The sequence below is a fragment of the Sinocyclocheilus anshuiensis genome, unplaced genomic scaffold, assembly GCF_001515605.1.
Source record: "Sinocyclocheilus anshuiensis isolate Anshui unplaced genomic scaffold, SAMN03320099.WGS_v1.1 scaffold976, whole genome shotgun sequence".
In the NCBI taxonomy this organism is placed as follows: Eukaryota; Metazoa; Chordata; class Actinopteri; order Cypriniformes; family Cyprinidae; genus Sinocyclocheilus; species Sinocyclocheilus anshuiensis.
In genome coordinates this window covers 1,267,346-1,288,957 of record NW_015552538.1, presented here as the reverse complement: position 1 = coordinate 1,288,957, position 21,612 = coordinate 1,267,346, and the positions used below count along the sequence as shown (strand labels likewise).

At 38.3% G+C, this 21,612-nt stretch overlaps 2 protein-coding genes and 1 pseudogene across 4 annotated transcripts; all 3 read right to left on the bottom strand.

The window, feature by feature from the left end:
• Positions 1-1,186: 1,186 nt before the first annotated feature.
• On the bottom strand, positions 1,187-21,605 carry LOC107663839 (UDP-glucuronosyltransferase 1-1-like). 3 transcript variants are annotated; one of them, XM_016454188.1, is made up of 5 exons: positions 20,724-21,605; positions 2,671-2,802; positions 2,356-2,443; positions 1,949-2,168; positions 1,187-1,600 (listed from the first exon to the last, which is right to left on the bottom strand). In XM_016454188.1, the coding sequence occupies exons 1-5, from the start codon at positions 21,576-21,578 to the stop codon at positions 1,321-1,323; spliced, it is 1,575 nt and encodes a 524-aa protein (XP_016309674.1). In that variant the 5' UTR covers positions 21,579-21,605; the 3' UTR covers positions 1,187-1,320. The 3 variants fall into 3 exon arrangements, with proteins under 3 accessions (XP_016309674.1, XP_016309675.1, XP_016309676.1); XM_016454189.1 differs by lacking the exon at positions 20,724-21,605 and adding an exon at positions 14,191-15,125; XM_016454190.1 differs by lacking the exon at positions 20,724-21,605 and adding an exon at positions 8,049-9,021.
• Positions 9,110-10,685, bottom strand: LOC107663840 (UDP-glucuronosyltransferase 1-1 pseudogene; annotated as a pseudogene).
• Positions 17,167-18,080, bottom strand: LOC107663842 (UDP-glucuronosyltransferase 1-1-like). The gene has a single exon (XM_016454193.1). The coding sequence runs from the start codon at positions 17,839-17,841 to the stop codon at positions 17,305-17,307; it is 537 nt and encodes a 178-aa protein (XP_016309679.1). The 5' UTR covers positions 17,842-18,080; the 3' UTR covers positions 17,167-17,304.
• Positions 21,606-21,612: the final 7 nt, after the last annotated feature.

The following is a 21,612-nucleotide window of genomic DNA, read 5'->3' as shown; positions in this document are numbered from 1 at the left end:
CTTTCAGAATTTTTCCTTATTAAAATTATTTTGTTTCTGTATTTTAAAAATATATTTTTTATATTAACATTTTAATGACAGTATATTTATTGAACAAAAATTAATTATTTTATTTTTCAAAATAAGCAGAAAATAGTACAAAAAATTATAAAGTGATTGTTTTGAACTAGTATTAACTTAGACTTTATTAAAAAAAAAAAAAAACATTTTAGCTGAAGTATTTGTATCAATACCATGTGCCTTTTACCCCGTGTGTGGGGTAAAAGGCCCCCCTTGCCACCTCATACATTAATAAGATTTTTAAACAAAATAGACAACTTGAATGATTTATTTTCACACAAAATCTGTTGCTCCATTAATGTTCAGTACAAACTTATATATTTTTTCTGCAATTATACATTTTAGGCGCAGTGAATGGCACATTTTTCTTAAGGTGTGCCTTTAGCCCCATTGTACCCTACTACTGTAAGGTTAACCTGCCTGCTTTAAATGTTTCAAAATGATTGACAGTTGAAAACATTAATTAGAAATGTAGAAAACGAATCAAAAAGTAATAAAATGTAATTAGTTACATTACTTTAATAAAGTAATTGAAATAGTTACACTACTTATTACATTTAAAATAGGGTAACTTGTAATCTGTAACCTATTACATTTCCAAAGTATCCTTCCAAACACTGGTAATGTTTTTAAATAAGTCTCTTATGCACACCAAGGCTGCATTTATTTGATAAAAAAATAAAGTAAAAACAATTTTTTTATTTATTCCTGTGATGGCAAAGGTGAATTTATCTGAATTTTCAGCTCTAGAATTTATTTTATTTACAGAAAACAAAAATAATTGATATTACACATACTCCGTGTCAAAAGCTATAAAACTTAGTGTTGCAATAACCCTGGTCATTTTGCTTCTCTGAATGAGGATTTGCATAATATTATTATCCTTGGATTATTATCCTTGTTTTAACTTGCTAAGTAAACTTCAGACCAACTTGCAAAGCACCATTATGTCATGCTATCTAAACTAATGATCTTAACTTTAGGGATAACCAAGCAAAAAGATTCATGATCAAAGTTGTCTTCAAGAATTAGTTAAAATACTGTCTTAACTTTTTTTACAATCTTTTCATGAATTTGTTTATAATGATTTGAAATAACAGTAACCAAAAATAACAACATTTGTGAGTAGGTTTTGTGATGCTTTATTCAAGTCACTGATCCAGGTTATGGAGGTATTCAAGTTATAAAAACACAGATTAAACAAGTCTCTATACAATCACCCCACAAAAACAGACATTGCAAAATGATGACTTAATATATCTACTCCTTCTTCTTTTTCTGAGTTTTCTTGAAGCACTTCCTGAAACAGAACATGCAGCTTTTGACAGTCACAAAAATAACAGTCACTAGAATGAGAAGGAGAAAGCCAATGACATCCAAAGAATGATATTGAATCCAATTCAGCTCGTGGGCTGCAGGTCTGAGATGCGCTGCCCCTTTGTGTCTCATAACAAACTCAGTCCAGAACACAGCCAGGTCCAAAGGCTCAATGGGACGGTCCCTATGAAGAGCTGAAAGCTCTGTTATCTTCTCCTTGTAGCTGTTGAGTCAAAGATGGAGGAAGTATGTTTAGATTTTGTTGTATACAAAACTACTGCAGTCCTTGCAATAATCTACACTGAAAACATTTTGGTGTGTGGTATGCTTTGAAACAATTTTCACTCAGAAAATACTAGTAAATTTCACAAATAATTACAAAAGCGAAATTAAATTGAATGTGAAATTTTGAAGTAGAAAGACTAAAAAAAAGGATAGTTTTTACAGTGCAATACTCTAAATAAGGACTAATATTCCACTTTGAGTTCAATAATAAATGTGGCATGAATATGAACAATTGCATCAGTGCATAAACGGATTTTATGCACAGGCTAATCATGATTATGTTTACCTTTTGTCATTGATGACCTTTCTCAATGCAACCAGCAGTTTTTCTGCGGTCAGATCATAGATACTCAGGGATTCTGCAACTCCTCGAGACACTAAGCGCTGAACATTATCCCCTTGGTCGCCAAACAGAGGAAGCATCACCATTGGCACCCCATTACAGATTCCTTCATAGATTCCATGTGATCCACCATGTGTAATGAAAGCCTTAGCCTTAGGATGGCCTAAAGGAAAACACATTCAGTGTAACAGTGTGTTAGCAGTTGACGTGATGAAGTCAATTATAATATGCCATGATAATTCAAACATCATGTACTCCCTGACTTTTGTCAGCGATGCCAAAAAAGCTAATTTCTATGAATAAAATGTCTTACAGGAGGGTTAGAGGGTCAAAGGAGAATATAAACATACCCAAGAGATCATTTTGTGGCAGCCACTTCATCAGTTTGACATTCTTTGGAGCATTTTCAGGGACTGGTCCAGTGTGCCTCCATAGCACCTACCAATCAAAGAGAATCATGAAGGTTAATAATATGCAGCCATGTAATCCTTAACATATGACAGATGACATGCATTATTGTGTATAACATTATTTTGTTTCACAAATATATGCCTGGCCTTACTTTGACCCAAAAATGTCCTTAAATGTGAGTTTACATTTAAATTGCATTTAAGCGTTTAAAAGTAGTCTTTTATTGATTTATGTTTAAGTCTATCCTCACTTACCCTCTGAGGTATCTGCCTGAATGCCTCAAATAATTCTCTGGCTTTAGCCTCCGGTAACTGTGACACCATGGAGCCCAGAGTGAAGACCACAAACCCATGCTCTCCAGAACCGTTCACAAACTCCTCCAGCTCCTGCACAGAGAACACATGTCAGCACTGAACACCGGTTTCATGTTCTAAGGACACAGTGGAGCAAGCTTTCACTGTAAACTCCCCTTCTTTTGTTTTGCTCACACAGATATCCACATGAACTTGTATGTTCAAACTTTGAAAAGCAGCATACTGCAACAATTAGCAATTTTATTATTTGACCTAACACTCTGAGTTCAAGTGTTTTAGTTATTAACATATAAACAGATCTACCTCTTGGTAAAAGAAAAATTTACTCTGTTTGCTTACTCAACAGTGCACAGCCATACAAAAAGCGTCTTCTTTCCCCTAGTGTTTCATACTGTAAGCACTAAGGGGCACCTCATTGTTTCCATCAACCTATTTTTATGCGCATTTTGGATTATCGCATTAAAAAACACGCTGGGTGGAAACGCCAAGATGCGCATAAATTCTAAAAATGCGCATAAAAAAACGTACGCGCACAACTGAATAGGATAAACTTTTTATCCAATGAGAAAAAATGCGCATAAACTACGATGGAAACACATTTACCGAATAAATTCCACCATGCGCATTGAAAAAGTCATGTGACTTTGCGCCATGAGACGGGATAACTTGACAAACAGCGGACCGGTCTTGTTCACAGCATCTATGTTGTTTTGGTCGTTCTGAAATGCCTGAGCAAAGTCTGTCATCGAAGTATTTCTGTATAATTACTGTCTTACATGACTGTGTTCCCAGACAGCAGGCATCCACCTCTAAAAGCAATGACCGCATTTATTGTGTTACGTCTGCTCTCTCTGAAGCGCAAGTAATTTATTACATTTGAAAATTATTATATTCAGTGGCTTCTCCTAGTTTTCTTAGAGATATGTAGTGCCAGTTTATCAGGAAGTGACGATTTTGTTCTCTTTGACTCGTTGGATGGACGGTGCTTTATTCGCAAATGTTTTATGCGTTATTCCATTTTTTTGGAAGTTAAATTCGCATCTTTGGATGGAAACATAGCTACGTCCTCTTAAAGATTATAGTGGTCAAAGTCGAAAGCATAAAAAAAAAAACATTGCCTGTAATTAAATTCATGCTGGTTTAGAAAATCAAGCACAACATCTAAACTCCTAAACTGACTTTGAGAGTTAGGTTTAATGGAATTATACACATCTTCAGAAGTACAGCGTATGACCGTCGTGGATTGCAATTTGATATTTAAACATAGTTCATGATTGTGTAGGTTGGCACTCTTCAACAATGTCATTACAGACAATCTCTGCGTAACTGTAACTGTTTAATAAACATCATGTGATGCAACCAGTCTCTTTCAAAGTACATAGTACATCACGTGTTCTAATATTACTGCTCATAAATTCATGGCATCAGCATGGATTAGGTCATGTTGACCTGGACCAACAGCTTCTAATTTGACCAACAGATCTAACCAGCCAGGCTTTGCGCATGGATTACATAGTGGGTAGAGTATAGTCCACTCTAGTTGTTCAGCCTGGTCTCATGTTTATACGTAGGTACAGCCCAGCCAGCGTTAGAAAATGTATTGAATAATATCTTATTTAGCATCTAAATAGCCTACTGCAAACATGGCCTAAAAACTGCTCAAAGTTTTACACTGATGAATTTGCATCTTACCTTTGTCAGTGGGCCCTTCTTAGCACAGTTGATGCTCCCTATTTGGACCATATTTGGCATTTCGAGTTTGGGAGACTACTTAAGGTAAATTTGTACCTTAGAAGCCAGACTGCACCGTGACTTAATTGCTCTTTGTATGTAGTGTCCTTCTGCAGATATCTACTGGCCAGTTCATCAGTTCTAGCAAACAGTTTGCGGCATAGGAAAGCATCAAAAACTGCCATAAGCGTGTTTTCTATTCTTTGAGGGAAAGTCATCTTATCTGTGTAACCAGTGAAGAAGCGCGGGACAAAAGACGGAGGTGAGGGACACTGGGTGGCTTCCACATCAAGCAGACAGGGAATCATACGCAGGAAGGAAACGGCAGGAAGTGAGAAGGAATCGGCAATGATGGTGCCACAGGGCAGGAAAGGATCAGTGAGCAAAACATCAAATCCTGTTTCTCTAAAACTCTTCATCAGGGACTCGTCATACAGCAGCCCTTCACAGGCTGTCACGTGCATATTCATAACTGAATCAGGTTCCCTAAATTCTCAACAATATCAGTCAATTTCGGAGGCTTCTCAAATGCATTCTTCTCTATGTTGTCCAAGTTGGCCTTCAGATCAGCATGGGTGTAGGGCACACGAAAATATTTAGTGGTGTAATTAGCAGACTTCCCAATCAGAACACTGGTTTCAGGGACCAGGACCACCATCTCATGACCCCTATGAGAAAGCTCTTCCACCAGGATCTTCATGCTCAACCAGTAGCTGCCATCCACTGGCATGACAAGTACCTTCCCAGCCTGCACGGGCTCCGAGGAGAACAAGCATAGCAAAGCTAGAAGCCCCAGAGCAGGAACAGTCAGTGCTCTCACCACCAAAGAAATGTGTTTGAGAGTCTAAGATGATCCGGCATACAGTTAAAATAACTGTATTAAAATAATATGTCTTCACACTTTCATGATGCAGGTGGAAACAGTCAGATATTTACCAGTGGCTCCAAAAAATGTATTGTACTTTTGAGTGTTGTCATGAATACCCAGAGATACTTGCTATCATAAAGTACAGATTCAGAATGCATCCATACCATACTTAACATCTGGTTATTAAAAAATTGTATGCACACTGAATTCAAATTTAATGCCATCATATTTATCATTGTCATCAACAATAACAACAGTCAAAGCCACAAATTACTAATAATGTCAAGAGATTACTACAAACACTGTAAGCCCTTATGAATTCAGCTAATGGTCTAATTAGTTTGGTACTAAAACTGGTCCACGCCAAATAGGTTTGCTCTCACTGTCTGTATGAAAGATTAAAGAATGTGGCTTTTTATATATACAGTATACTTGAGTGTCACCTACTGGTGCATCTATGCAATCTGCAGAAAGATTCATGGAAAATCCCCACCATTAATGCACAGACTGACAAATACAGACAAGCAGAAAATGAAAATGTGACAAAAGTGAAGCGTCTCAGTGCTTTTGGACTAAATTGCTAAAAAATCTAAACACCATACTACTCTTACTATTTCTGCTATATAATGATATGGCAGCAGAATAAGTAAGAGTAGTATAGGGTCCAGCATCTGCCATCTGTAGGCATCAGCAACAGCTTCTCTGCCCATACTTGTAGATCTTTAAGAGTCTTTTATGTGTTCTTCACAGAGATATATATATATATATATATATATATATATATATATATATTGGTTCTGATTGTGGGACTGGGGAATTGACTCCTTGTGCTGCTCCTGCATTGGGCTCCGTTGCCCACGGACCTCTTGTTGCTGTAAGAGGGATGGGCACTTTCTGCAATCTACTAGCATGCCAGCGTGAGCCGTCACTTAACAGAAATGTGGCGGATCCTAGCTGACGGACCACTTGGTGAGGTTCAGACCAAAACGATGCCATTTTACTTCTACGGTGAGGTCTGCGGACTCTCACCCAGTCCAGTACCTTGATGTCAGTATGCCTGACCTTGTATCTCTTATCGAAGTTATCCTTTATTCGCCCCTGGTTTGTAGTTACGGACAAGCCCTGTGCTCTGAGCCTGTCTAGGGGCAATTCCATCTCCCGGCCAAGCATGAGCAGAGCAGGTGAAGCCTGAGTGGTGCTGTGCTGGCTAGCCCTGTAGTGCAAAAAAGTTTGATTAAGTGCCATTTGAAATGAGTACCCCTGGACCAGATGCGCCCGAATCCCATTCTTAAGGCTCAGATTAAACCTTTCCACCCCAGCGTTTGCCTGGGGATGGTAGAGTGTGGCACGAATATGCTGAATTCCCTTATTGCTGAGGAAGTTGGAGAATTCTGCAGAAATGAACTGGGGCCCATTTTCAGTTGTTATGGCATGGGGCATACCCCAACGAGCAAAGAGACTGTCCAGTATCTGCGTGATAATCTGTGATTAGTCTGTAACTGTCCCTGCCGGTACTACCTCAGGCCATTTGGAATGGAGATCGTAGATGACAAATAGTAAGCGCTGATGAGGAGCGCTTACTGACTCCATGAAAATGCAATAGGAATTCAATGGTTTATTATTAAAAGTTTTATTATTGTTATTATTTGCATTAACAGTAAAGTCTTATCAGTAAGTGCATTACACATATGTAACATGTACGTGCCAATGTGAAAGATTTGCATTTTGTGCACCAGACAACATAGAACAACTGAGAATGACTGTTCGTTAACATCTTACCTTTGTCAGTGGACCCTTCTTAGCACAGTTGATGCCCCCTATTTGGACCATGTTCGGCATTTGGGGTTTGGGATACTCTAAGGTAAAGTCGTATCTTAGAAGCCAGACTGCACCGTGACTTAATAACTCTTTGTACGTTGTGTCCTTCTGCAGATATCTACTGGCCAGTTCACCAAAGCTGGCAAAAAGTTTGTGGCATAAGTTCGGGACAGATGACAAATAGTAAGCGCTGATGAGGAGGAACTCCATCCATGGCCATGGCCAAGGAAATGGACCGTGGTGTGTGAGACAGACAGATCGCATTTGCTGCGTGGGTGCATCCACCAGGGGGCGCGCATCAGCGAGAAGCGAGGAGCAATTAGTGGCTGCCTCCACCTGTAGCGCAATTTCTATGGCTTTATCTAGTGTTAATTCGTCGGGTTCCAGCAACAGTTTCTCCTGAGTCTCGTCACACAATATCCCTTAAATAAACTGATCACGGACGATCTGATCTTGAAGAGTCCTATAATTGCATGAGCTTGTCATGTCTCGCAGATTAGTTACATAGTTTTGCATGGACTCACCCGGACGCTGCAGCCGACGAGCCATTTAGCCATCCTCGTCGCCAATGCTGTGTTTAAACTGACGGAATGCTAAAAAACTCAGTTCTACACGGGAACTTGAACGGATGCTTCTTTTACCTTTATTCACTTTCTGTCTGCCGTGTGCAACTCATGCACGCACACGCATTTCAAGAACTCTCTGTCACATGCCGAGAATTCAATTCAGAGAATTCAAACATCAGTCATACTGGAAATTTACATGTCACTGGTTATTTTCTATTTCAGGATAACTACAGAGATTAAACAAAACAAGTTGTTGTTTTTTTTAATCAAATTACATCCACACATACAGCACTTACTAGTATATTCCTATTAAGAACTGAACAATAATGACTCACTTGTGACAGAGGTTTGGGTTTCTGGCTAACTGTTGCTCCAATCATCACCATGTTAGGCATCACTGGACGTGGGAATTCCACAGCAAAGTCGAAACGCAAAAACCAGAGAGCTGCACGGCTCATGATCTCCACCATCGATGCTTTTCTCTTAAGTACAAGTGAGGCAATCTCATCTGCACGAGCAAACATGCGTTCACAAGCCATGGGCTGGAGCAGAGTCCTTACCAGATTCACACTTCTTTGCCAAAGATTCATGCGGTCAGTAAAATGAGTAAAAGCTTGTGGAACATAAGAAGCTGGAGCTGGACATTGACTGGAAAGAGTATCGACACCACAAGGATGGTTTATTAGCATATAAACAGCTGGAATGGAGAGATATTCACCAGCTATAGCTCCAACAGGCTCAAATGGATCTGTGAGAATCGCATCAAAGTTGTACTCTTGCAGTTTCTTCATCAAGTCCTTGTTGAAGAGCAGACCCTCTGCATTCCTCAATATAAACATCTGCAGAACATCCAGTGAGATGATGAACGCCTGAAACTTGGTCAGGTCTGTAGAGATATCAATGCTCAGAATGGTGTTGAATTCATCTGCTATGCTCGCTTTTAATTCAGCCTTGGTGTAGTTCACTGGATATGTCAGAGTGGTGGTATGCTCTGAAGGACCCATGCTCAGACTTGCCTCTGGGATGACAACCACCACCTGGTTTCCTCTCCTCCCCAGCTCCTCCACAATAGGCTTCATCCCCAACCAGTGACTGCCATCTGATGGTATAACCAACAGTTTCCCAGCTTCAGCTGAACTAGAAAGTAAGAGACCCAAGAGCAACCACAAGCTAGCCATTTTATCAGTGGTGTGAAGGACAGTGGCATTTGAAGGAGATCAAGGAAGAAAAACACTCATGCAGTGTAACCACACAGGTTAAAGTACCATCTTAAAATTAGTCAGGACAAGGTTCAAAAGGGTGGCGATATTTACAGATAGAAGGATGTGCTCAGTCCTATGGCACTGACGCAATCTATGCATCTCAATCACTAATAAATTTTTGTGGATTATTTATGTTTATGCACAAAGGAGAAGTTCCCATGGAAAGTTTCTTCCCAATTAACACGTGTACACTTATGATTTTGTTCTTATGCCTGTTCCAGTGTATTTGGAGTATTCTAAATTAGATCTTGGTTGTCCTGGCACTGAACATTGTGTGATGTAAAATGCCAGGGACAGTAAACATTCAAAATGCTCTTTCAAAGTTCATGTAGGGTCTAAATAGCCTTCTGCATACATGATCTAAAACCCTGAAAAACCTGCATTGATGAATTTGCACAGAATATAAACAATCTTTCTGATCTGACTCCATGAAAATGCAATAGTGCTGATGTAGGAATTCAATGGTTTATTATTAAAAGTTTTATTATTGTTATTATTTGCATTGACAGTAAAGTCTTATCAGTAAGTGCATTACACATATGTAAAATGTACGTGCCAATGTGAAAGATTTGCATTTTGTGCACCAGACAACATAGAACAACTGAGAATGACTGTTCATTAACATCTTACCTTTGTCAGTGGACCTTTCTTAGCACAGTTGATGCCCCCTATTTGGACCATGTTCGGCATTTGGGGTTTGGGATACTCTAAGGTAAAGTCGTATCTTAGAAGCCAGACTGCACCGTGACTTAATAACTCTTTGTACGTTGTGTCCTTCTGCAGATATCTACTGGCCAGTTCACCAAAGCTGGCAAAAAGTTTGTGGCATAAGTACTTTTCGAAAACTGTCATAAGCGTGTTTCTTACTCTCTGAGGAAAAGTCATCTTATCTGAGAAACCAGTGAAGAAGCGCGGGACAAAAGATGGAGGTGAGGGACACTGGGCAGCTGCCTCATCAAGCCGACAGGGAAGTCCATGCAAGAAGTAAACGGCAGGGAGTGAGAAGGAATCGGCAATGATGGTGCCACAGGGCAGGAAAGGATCAGTTAGCAAAACATCAAATCCTGTTTCTCTAAGACTCTTCATCAAGGACTTGTCATACAGCAGCGCTTCACAGGCTTTCACCTGCATATCTGTGAACCGCATCAGGGTCCCCAGATTTACAATGATGTCAGTCAACTGCGGAGGCTTCTCAAGTGCATTCTTCCTTATGTGGTCCAAGATAGCATTTAGTTCAGCAAGGGTGTAAGGCACATGAAAAGATTTAGTGGTGTAATTACCAGACTTCCCAATCAGAATACTGGTTTCAGGGACCAGGACTACCATCTCATGACCCCTCTGAGAAAGCTCCTCCACCAGGATCTTCATGCTCAACCAGTGGCTGCCATCCACTGGCATGACAAGTACCTTCCCAGCCTGCACGGGCTCCGAGGAGAACAAGCATAGCAAAGCTAGAAGACCCAGAGCGGGAACAGTTAGTGCTCTCACCATCCTTGTAACATTCGTACAGCACCAGCAGAAATACAATACATTTAAGAGGATTGGGGATGTTTTCAAAAGAGGAGGGACCTCAAAACTAGACAAAAGGGGAGTGAGTTTTGATAGGTCACTGGCAGCATGTGCGTACAGCACATCAAATGAACTCAGACTTTTACGCTCTGTCATGATGTCACTGCACTGCAGATTAAAGTCTCACAAGTGGGTTAAATGCAACTCTGGGTTAATGATTTCAGGAACGTACTAGCATATAACAACTTTCAAATGACTTATTAGAGATTACTTTGTTCATTCAAAGGTAAATAGGACCAAATGTCTGTAACGGATTAATCATGCTTTTGGGGAGTTGCACCACATGAACCAAACTAACTTTGTCTTATCATAAAAAGGTCAGCTTATCTGATATTTCAAGAGACTTTTGACCTTTATACACAGTCACTTTATAATATTCTGGGGGTTTTTTTCTGCATGTAGATTGATCTGAACTATTTGAATTCATCATGAAATCAACCTTGACGGTTCTTATTTTTGATGAAATATTGCAGTATATTTACTATAAACAATTTATCTCTAATGACGTGTTTACTGGCATGAGGGTGGGACAACCTGTCTCTCACATAAGATCACAGCAATAGCAAACGACAATGACCAGCCGATCCAATCAAATTAATAAAAATAAGTAAATTATGCAATGTTAACAAACTAAACCAAGTATTACCTATATTTTCCAATGGCTGTTTTTCCTCACAAATGTTTATAAAACCATACATTATTCCTTTTCTTTTGTTTTCATAAGTACAGAGTTTGTTAGAGGCTACAGTTATTGCTTTTATCTTTACCTTTTTACATAAATAGTGGCATGCTACTCTCAAAACAATTCTGCAAATCTTTATGAATTGGCAGTAGTAGGATTACCTCACATCTCGTGCAAATTCAGTGATTATTCCCAGCTCCTCCCTATACACATAAGAACACAAGACAGTCACGCAAATACATGAACTTTCACATGGGGGAGGTCTGTGGCATGAGGGGCTTAGCGGCCAAAAGCACATACTCAGAGTGAAAGAAAGTGCTGAAAGATGTTTTTACACATGATGACCTGTTTGCTACTCAATCATTCTTTTATAATTAAAATACCTACAATCTGACAAAGCACTTTCATGATCCAGGTGGATATTTACCAACGGCTTTAGAACATTCTCCTAAAATGTACTTAAAAATGTACTTTTAAAGGTCGTCATGAATACTCAGAGATCCTAGCTAGCAGTACAGAATGCATACACACCCTAACATCAAATGAAATGTCTCTTTTTCACTCTGGTTATCTGTCATACAAATGTTATTATGTAATGTCATCATATTTTTCTAATGCTTACTACAAATACTCTAAGACCTTATAAATTCAGCGGTTCTAATTAGTTTGACTAAAATCTCCCATTTAGGTTGTTGTTCTTGTTTATTTAAAACATTAAAGAATGTAGTTATTTTTATATACTTTAGAACTCAGACAAGAGTGTCGTTGTTGTTCTAAATGTCAACACGGCTCATATTCGGCTGTGGTAAAGAGGCCATAGCTAATAACACCCATGTTGATATTCAGACTAACAGCACGATTGCGAGTGTTAATTAATGTAATTGAAGTAATGTAATTCATAGTGAGCAATGTAAATTTTAATCACAATATTACCATTAACAGTTGCGCATCTCAGAGCAACATGCAGCTTTGGCGTTTCTAAGTGAAAATGTGTTCTGAATCGATTGAATTAATTATTCAGTCAGTCACTTGTCGCCACCTACTGGCGTATCTATGCATCCTGCAGAAAGAATCGGTGAGAAATCCCACCACAGACAAGTGCAAGGTCTCAGAAATCAAAACGCCATACTTCTATTACCATATAAAGAGCAAAAATTGGACCAAAAAAAGCAGTATGGTAGTGTCCAGCATCTGACACCAGTAGGCTTCATCCATATTTATAGATCTTTGAGATTCTTGTACAACTTACTGAAAATGTATGTTTTTCTAGTTCTTATTAAAAGTTATTGACAGAGATTAAGAATTAAGAAATATATATACACATCCAGCTACAGCACCTGTAAAGCCTCTTAAGAACCCAAACATAGACTTGCCTCTGGGATGACAACCACCACCTGGTTTCCTCTCCTCCCTAGCTCCTCTACAATACGTTTCATCCCTAACCAGTGACTGCCATCTGATGGTATAACCAACAGTTTCCCAGCTTCAGCTAAATCAAAGACATACAGACTTAGGAGCACCCACACACCAGCCAATCTATCAGTGGTATAAAGTACAGCAGCAGAAGATTAAGCAAGCAGAACACAGTTTAAAGTCCATTTTAAAGTACCAACTTAAAATGAGTCAGGAGTCAGAACTGGTTTCAAAGGGGTGGTTAAGTCTGCAGCTAGTAGGATATGCTCAGCTAAATATGGCATTGAAGCAATCAATGGGTCTCATTCACTATTAGTTATTTGATTATTTGTATTTATACTCACAAAAGGACTTCCTATGAAATTTCTGCCCAATTTACAACACGTGTTCACATGAATTTATTCTTAACCTCCTAATGTTAAAGGAGCATTCTTAACAATCAGCTGCATGCCAGAAGTAAGTAATTCGCATAAAACATGCCCAAACATCATCATATAAGGGCTTTCTGACCTTTAGTCACTCTCGACAAACGTGACACCGTCTAAGTACGTACTCTCGATTAGAGCACTCACAGCCAAGCTGTGCCTTTCTCAAAACAAGAAGCATCTTTTCTACTGTTGTAGGTGCTTGTAGTTTGGACCTCTTATTAACCAGCTGTACATATGTAATATACGTATTTTCATGCAGAGAAATCTTGGAGCCTGAGCTATTATGCACCTTTTCTTACTTTATTCCATATATAAGGAAATTTTATATATAGCTATTTAATCTTAATCTTAATTTAAATATATTCTATTTTAACCCGTTAATAAGCCCACAGAGAGTGTGTGATGTTTGTTTTGTATGTAGTTACATATTAAAACAGCCTACATTTAAATCAGTAAGAGTAAAACAAATCTATTTGTCTCATATATTGTCACCAATATAAACGCAAACTTACAGGATATTAAATATGATGCTCAGTTGTTTGCTTTATCTACTATAGCTTTTTTAGAGAGGAAACAATACATTTAAGATTTTAATACCTTTTAAATTTTAGAACAAATGCAAGAACTGTGATTATATTGCACTAACATATCTTCCTCAACACTGGGCTGTAAGGCTATAAAAAACGGTGTGTAATTTAATATGCCCCACTCCAGCTAGATCTTCTAATCAGCTATCATGATAACATGTGCTCAAGTTAGGAAATAGTTAACTAACAGCATATTAAGGAGGAGGCGTCAACCTTCAACAAATCTGTACTTTGCCTCGGTGTCCAGAAATAGACAGACTTTTTAATATTATTGTAGGTAGAGATGTTTCAAGAGAATGTGTATTTCTAAAATGATTTTGCTCTGTCTGAAAAAACCCAAACAGTTTACCTCAGCCCATTAGATGCCATTAATTCAAACAAAACACTGTAAATGGCATAGGTTTTGGTGCTGGTTTGAGGTTTGCTGGCTATTTTTACATTCTATGACAATGACAGACAAGGACTGAGAAACATCATATGAAAAAGAGAGCTACGCCACTCGGGCACTGGTAATTTGCATGCAAATTAGAGCTTACTTGTGACAGTGGTTTTGGCTTCTTGGTTGCCATTCCTCCAATCATCACCATGTTAGGCATCAATGGTCGTGGAAATTCAAAGGCAAAGTCAAAACGCATAAACCAGAGAGCTGCGCGGCTCATGATCTCCATAATTGATGTTTTTTTCTGAAGTACACGTGAGGCAATCTCATCTGCTTCAGTATGCATGTATTTACAAGCCATGGGCTGCAGCAGAGTCCTTACCAGGTTGACACACCTCTGCCACAAATTCATCTTGTCTGTAAAGTGGGTATTACGCTGTGGAACATAAGAGGGTGGACTTGGGCATTGGCTGGCAAGAGCATCGACACCACAAGGAAGGTTTATTTGCATATAAATAGCTGGAATGGAGAGATATTCACTAACAATAACCCCAACAGGCTCAAACGGGTCGGTGAGAATCGCATCAAAGCTGTAGTCTTGAAGCTTCTTCATCAAGTCCTCTTTAAAGAACAGACCCTCTGCGTTCCTTATTATGAACCTTTGAAGAAGGTGCATTTGGTAGAAGAAAAGCAGGAACTTGGACAGGTCAGAAGAGAGGTCGGTACTCAGAATTTCAGTTAAATTGCCTTCTAATAGTGTATGTAGTTCGGTCTTGGTGTAGTTCACTGGATATGTCAGAGTGGTGGTATGCTCTGAAGGACCCATGCTCAGACTCTCCTCTGGGATGACAACCACCACCTGGTTTCCTCTCCTCCCCAGCTCCTCCACAATAGGCTTCATCCCCAACCAGTGACTGCCATCTGATGGTATAACCAACAGTTTCCCAGCTTCAGCTGAACCCAAGAAGAGACCCAGAAGCAACCACAGTCCAGCCATTTTATCACTGGTACATATATATATATATATATATATATATATAAAATCTCTCACTTTGGCCTTTGCAAGCTGGAGCAGAGGTCGGCAAAATCAATCTGGTAATGCGCAACTTAAAGTACTCCAGTGTCTCACAATGAGTCTGGTTTATGTTCAGTGGAGGTGGAGACCACTGCAGGTGGGTGGGACTTTATCTATCTAAGGCGGTGAGGCAACCAATTGGGGTGAAAGTTTAAAAAAAAAAAAAAAAAAGATATGTCATGCAAAAAATGATAGGAATAAATGGATATGGTTTTTAACATTACAGATGAAAGTAGGGAAAAAAAGAAAAAGCATATTACTATGTAACCTTTGCACAAATAAAGATAACTCCTTTTTATAAATGATCCTTGTTCTTGTCAAATGCAAAACTTCAAATTGCAAGCACTGGATGTGTCTATAGAGTAATGAAAGTTTTAAAAACTGTCATAGTACTCACATTAAAATGTGCAATGTTATCTCACATTATACCAGAAATTGAAATAAAACACTGTTAATATTTATCAATAATCTATCATCTATTAAACAACCCCTATCCAAAAACCAAAACGCTTTGTTACATTTGTAGTGCTTGAAGATAAAAATTTAAACACAACCTGCCTTCAGATGTTGGCTTATTACCTACATACAGTGGGTACGGAAAGTATTCAGACCCCCTTCAATGATTATGGAGGCCACTGTGCTCTTAGGAACCTTAAGTGCAGCAGAAATTTTTTTGTAACCTTGGCCAGATCTGTGCCTTGCCACAATTTTGTCTCTGAGCTCTTCAGGCAGTTCCTTTGACCTCATGATTCTCATTTGCTCTGACATGCACTGTGAGCTGTAAGGTCTTATATAGACAGGTGTGTGGCTTTCCTAATCAAGTCCAATCAGTATAATCAAACACAGCTGGACTCAAATGAAGGTGTAGAACCATCTCAAGGATGATCAGAAGAAATGGACAGCACCTGAGTTAAATATATGAGTGTCACAGCAAAGGGTCTGAATACTTAGGACCATGTGATATTTCAGTTTTTCTTTTTTAATAAATCTGCAAAAATGTCAACAATTCTGTGTTTTTCTGTCAATATGGGGTGCTGTGTGTACATTAATGAGGAAAAAAAATTAACTTAAATGATTTTAGCAAATGGCTGCAATATAACAAAGAGTGAAAAATTTAAGGGGGTCTGAATACTTTCCGTACCCACTGTATGTTCTTACAGAGATTAAAGCAATTGTGACCAGTTAAGCCTGCAAATTGTGATGATGATGGGATGACTGGCAAAGTTATACAACAAACAATTCAAAACCATGTATGGTTCAGTTTCCAGCACTTAGACTACCCTCTATAGGAATTGCAAGGCAACTGCATCAGTTTTAGAGTATGTACACAGCTAATGGAATTACTGTAAACAGTTAGCTAAGACATTAATTAAAGATTTGGCAAAATAAATAATAAAATGGATGGTATGACTAAAAATATTGGTTACAATGACATCTACAGTGAGAAAAGGGAAATGTGTTTCAGGTGATACATATTTTATTGAGCTGAAAAGGGGACAGACTGCACTTCCCCCGTACACAGAAACTGGAGAACTGGTTTGCAGAGTTTTGTAAAGTGATAAAATTCCAGAAACCGTCAAATATGTTTTAGAACTATTGCTTCTACTGTTTTCTGTTCAAAGAGGTTCCCTCTCCTCCCAACATCTTCTATGAACTACCTGATCCCACTTACTGGTGCGATTTTCACAAATAATCGAAAATTTCTCCAACCCCCCCCCCACACCAAAATAAATAAAAATAAACTACAGATTCATCATGAAAAGACCTATTGAGAACTTTTTTTCCAGTGACGTATAGAGGTTTGTGTATGTTTATTTATATTATTTAAAAGGGTCTTTTTGAAGTGTCTTTAATTTTAACCTGTGATATTGGCAAGTTCTCTTCACATTTGAGAATTATTATAGGCAACAGCACAGGCAAAAGCAGCAGTAGTGCAAAATAACAGCTATCAGAAGACTTACCTGTGGCAAAGGTTCTGCTTTCTTGCTGTCCATTCCTCCGACTATGATAATGTTAGGCATCAACGGACGAAATTCTCTGAAGTACTTGTGAGGTGATCTCATCTGCACGAGCAAACATACGCTCACAAGCCATGGGCTGAAGAAGAGTCCTTATCAGGTTCACACTTCTTTGCCAAAGATTCATGCGGTCAGTAAAATGAGTAAAACCTTGTGGAACATAAGAAGCTGGAGCTTGTCACTGACTGGCAAGAACGTCAGCACCACAAGGATGGCTTGTTTGTATATAAATGGCTGGAATTGAGAGAAATTCGCCAACAATAGGTCCAGTAGGCTCAAATGGACCTGTGAGAATCGCATCAAAGTTGTACTCTTGCAGCTTCTTCATTAAGTCCTTGTTGGAGAGCAAACCCTCAACATTCCGGATTATAAGAACATTCAGCAGATCCATAGTATTGATGAAATTCTGAAGCCTGGCCAGATCTGTAGATACATCTACACTTGTCAGAGTAGTAACACGTGCATTCACTTGCTTCTGTAGCTGGGCCTTGGTGTAGTTCACTGGATATGTCAGAGTGGTGGTATGCTGTGATGGACCCATGCTCAAACTCGCTTCTGGGATGATGACCACCACCTGGTTTCCTCTACGGCCGAGCTCCTCCACCAAAGGCTTCATGCCTGTCCAGTGGCTGCCATCTGAAGGAACTACTAATAGCTTCCCAGCCTCTGCTGATCCCAGGCAAAAAAGACACAAGAACAATACAGAAGCAGCCATTCTGATTCATAATCAGCAATAATTACAAGCATGTATGCTGGTAGTATTGCTTGTCTTGAAAGCCTGCACCCCCGGCAGAGGCTTTTATCCTAAAAGGGAAGTTTCAACACCCAATCAAAGGTTGGGCCTGAAAAGATCACAATCTTCATTCTTCAGCAGCAAAGCATGCCCTTAGTAGCAGAGTGAGAAAAGTATCCAGATCTCATAAATGAATAAAGCTGAGTGATATTAAGCAAAGATGCAGCTGTCTGCATTGATGCAGACTTACTAAATTCAATTAGATTATAAAGGCAAACTTTTTTTTTTTTAGATAACATGCTCTGGTGAATCATTCACAGCAAGACCAGAACATGCTGATTCTCTTCACATTTGCAGTTGATGACAGGCAGCAGCAGCAGCAGCAGCAAAATCAGCAGAAGTGGCAAAATGTTTTGTGACTAATGCAATGAAATGTTAACATTTTAAAGTGAGCCTTTTTGGTGCAACTGTATGAATTTTTTAAAAACTTTTTTAATGTAGATTTTATATAAATTGTATGTTGAGATAGACTCTACACTAAGTTTGGTCCTTGCTTAGTTAGTATGCTTATTATACTATTTTTTAAAACTTTATCACACCAATTTATTCCTTTTCTCACCTAATTTTCATCCTCACAGTCTGCACATTAATCAATATGTTTTTTTTTTCTTTTTATATTTAACAGAAAATACAGAGGGAAGACTTTGAGCTGATGTGAGTACTCTAGTAAACTCTAACAAACAAAGCACATCAACCAAGCACATTTTTGCAAACTACATCGACCAGTTAGGTTACTTATTATCTCTTATGAAATGCACATGGCCATGTTTGCACTGAAGTGGGGACACAAACTATATGAAATGTTTTGGAATATGGTTATCTGACAAAAAGGCATGTTCTCTTCATGCTCTGATAGCACAGGTATGATACTAGAAATAACATGCTGAAAGGAAAACCTAATCCTATACTGGCTGTTTATTAAATGTATGTGATGAAAGCATCCACTAAGTGAAGTAATGTAAATGTAGTTGACATCTGATGTTTCTTATAGTACATAGTCAGCACGCTGAGAAATAGTGACTAAACAGGTTTCTTTAAAAACTTCCAAAGTTAGATGAGAAATTGTCCACTGTCTGCTTGGTTGCCAAACACAATTCAATGTAGAAACATTTAATACTTTCACTCAAGTAAATTTTTGGCTAGATACAATGTACAATGTTTATTCATTTATTTACTATTGAAAGAACAGTTGATATTTAAATGAACAGGCTACAATATTATATCACTCTAAATCATTAAAAAAAATGTTAGACACATGGTGGCACTATTTGACACATTTATTGTAGGACCATGTTGCACGGCCCACAGTTTAACTGAATGTAACTCCAGTAACCTGGACACCGAAGCAATGCTTTTGCAATACTTTAGCTGAACTAAAGAGGAACAGATTCAGGAGCAACCACAAACCAACCATTCTATCAGTGGTGTGAAGGACAGTGGCAGTTGAAGGGGAATGTTACGATTAATGCATCAATAAAATTGAAAAAAGAGTTGGGCATATACTTGGGCAACTCTGACATTTTCACAGCTAAATATCTGTTATGAATGCTTCTTGTTCTTATTAAAAGTTTGCTCTTTGAGCATGTATTGTAAACAGAGTGTAATGTATGAACTTTAATACATCAATTTAATTTATAATCAAACTTAAAACCTATCTTCAAATACTGTTGTTGTTTTTTTTCCAAAAGGATATATGTGATTATATAGATGGAAGCAGTTTTTACCAGTTAATACTATAATAAATCATGATGAGGTTTGCCATGACCAGAGCTGGGTAGTAACTGATTACATGTAATCTGGATTAAGTAATTAGATTCCAAAAATCAAGTACTCATAATTAGAGTACATTACATTATATAATGCTCATATTCAGATTACAGTTACTTTTTTATGGATTACATGATTAGTACGTATTATTGACACAATGGCAGTAAATCATTCATAATTTCTTGATTCTCCCTAATTCTACTTTTTTCTCTTTTAATTTTTCCTTTCTAAAAATCCTACTGTGTGTCATACCATTTAGCTTTGACTATCTTCACAATATCGAACGGCCATGCAAATATCATGCACATCATTTTGCAATCCATGCTTCTGAATTTAGGGGGGAAACAACACATTTGCATGTTTACAGTTCGATGTCTCGTAATGGTCACATTGACATGCATGTAAACAAATGAAATATATTTTAATATATTTTCTTTTTCTTTGCTTTTTTATATCAGTATATGGTATGTTAAATGGTAAGGACAAAATATGGTATCAACATTTTAAGTTTTACAAATTAAATTTGAATTTATATTTAAGAACAGTATTTCTTTAACTGATATAATGTTAACATACCAACATATTGAAGTACTGAAATCTGTTAAGTAATTTTGTACACTGATAACCGCCAAAAGCAGGTGGTGATGGGAAAGTCACATGATGAACCAAAGCTCATCACAAGCAGCTTTTCCACAAGCTGAGAAGGAAAATTGTAACATATATAGAAGGTGCACAATGTCACTGACACAAAGTTTTTCACTGTAAATTATACATTCTTTTTCACTTCCAAAAACTGTATATTACTGTAAAATTACATGTAATGTCCAATACAGTTTTTCCCCATATATAGTAGGGGAACTTACCATTAACCAATTCATAGGTTTTTACTGTAGCAATTTTACAGTCTTTTACCGTTAAATTCACAGTCATTTTTTACAGTGTAGTTATAAAATTATAATTTAAATTGATGAAATATTTGGCAAGAAATGTGTAAATATGCACTATATGATTGCATTACAACTATTAGAAAGACTTACTTGTGAAAAAGGTTCTGCTTTCTTGCTGTACATTCCTCCAATTATGACCATGTTAGGCATCAATGGACGAGGTAATTCAAAGACAAAGTCAAAATGCATAAACCAGAGAGCTGCACGGCTCATGATCTCCACCATTGATGTTTTTCTCTGAAGTACTTGTGAGGCGATCTCATCTGCACGAGCAAACATTCGCTCACAAGCCATGGGCTGAAGAAGAGTCCTTATCAGGTTCACACTTCTTTGCCAGAGATTCATGCGGTCAGTAAAATGAGTTAAAGGCTGTGGAACATAAGAAGCTGGAGCTGGACATTGACTGGCAAGAGCATCAACACCACAGGGATGGCTTGTTTGCATATAAATGGCAGGAATTGAGAGATATTCAGCAGCAATAACTCCGACAGTCTCAAATGGATCTGTGAGAATTGCATCAAAGTTGTACTCTTGCAGTTTCTTCATCAAGTCCTTGTTGGAGAGCAGACCCTCTGCGTTCCGGGATACAATAACTTTTAGCATACCCATAGTGTTGATGAAACTCTGAAACCTGGCCAGATCTGTGGATACATCTGCACTCAACAACTTCTCTAAGCCTGCATTCATACTCTCCTGTAGCTGGGCCTTTGTGTAGGGTACCGGATATGTCAGAGTGGTGGTATGTTTTGCTGGAGCCATGTTCAGACCTTCCTCTGGGATGACGACCACCACCTGGTTTCCTCTTCGGCCGAGCTCCTCCACCAAAGGCTTCACGCCTGTCCAGTGGCTGCCAAATGCTGGAATCACCAATAACTTCCCAGCCTCTGCTGATCTCAGGCAGAAAAGAAACAAGAGCAATACAGAAGCAGTCATTTTAACATCCATATCATTCACAGTCAGCAATAATTACAAGCCTATG

Excerpts from the sequence above, each read along its gene's own strand:
- LOC107663839 (XM_016454188.1), bottom strand. The coding sequence starts at position 21,578 with ATGGATGTTAAAATGACTGCTTCTGTATTGCTCTTGTTTCTTTTCTGC. Across the intron at positions 2,444-2,670 it reads TCAGGCAGATACCTCAGAGG|GTGCTATGGAGGCACACTGG; the intron begins GTAAGTGAGGAT and ends TTTGATTGGTAG. Across the intron at positions 1,601-1,948 it reads AAGGTCATCAATGACAAAAG|CTACAAGGAGAAGATAACAG; the intron begins GTAAACATAATC and ends TTGACTCAACAG.
- LOC107663842 (XM_016454193.1), bottom strand. The coding sequence starts at position 17,841 with ATGGCTGCTTCTGTATTGTTCTTGTGTCTTTTTTGCCTGGGATCAGCA.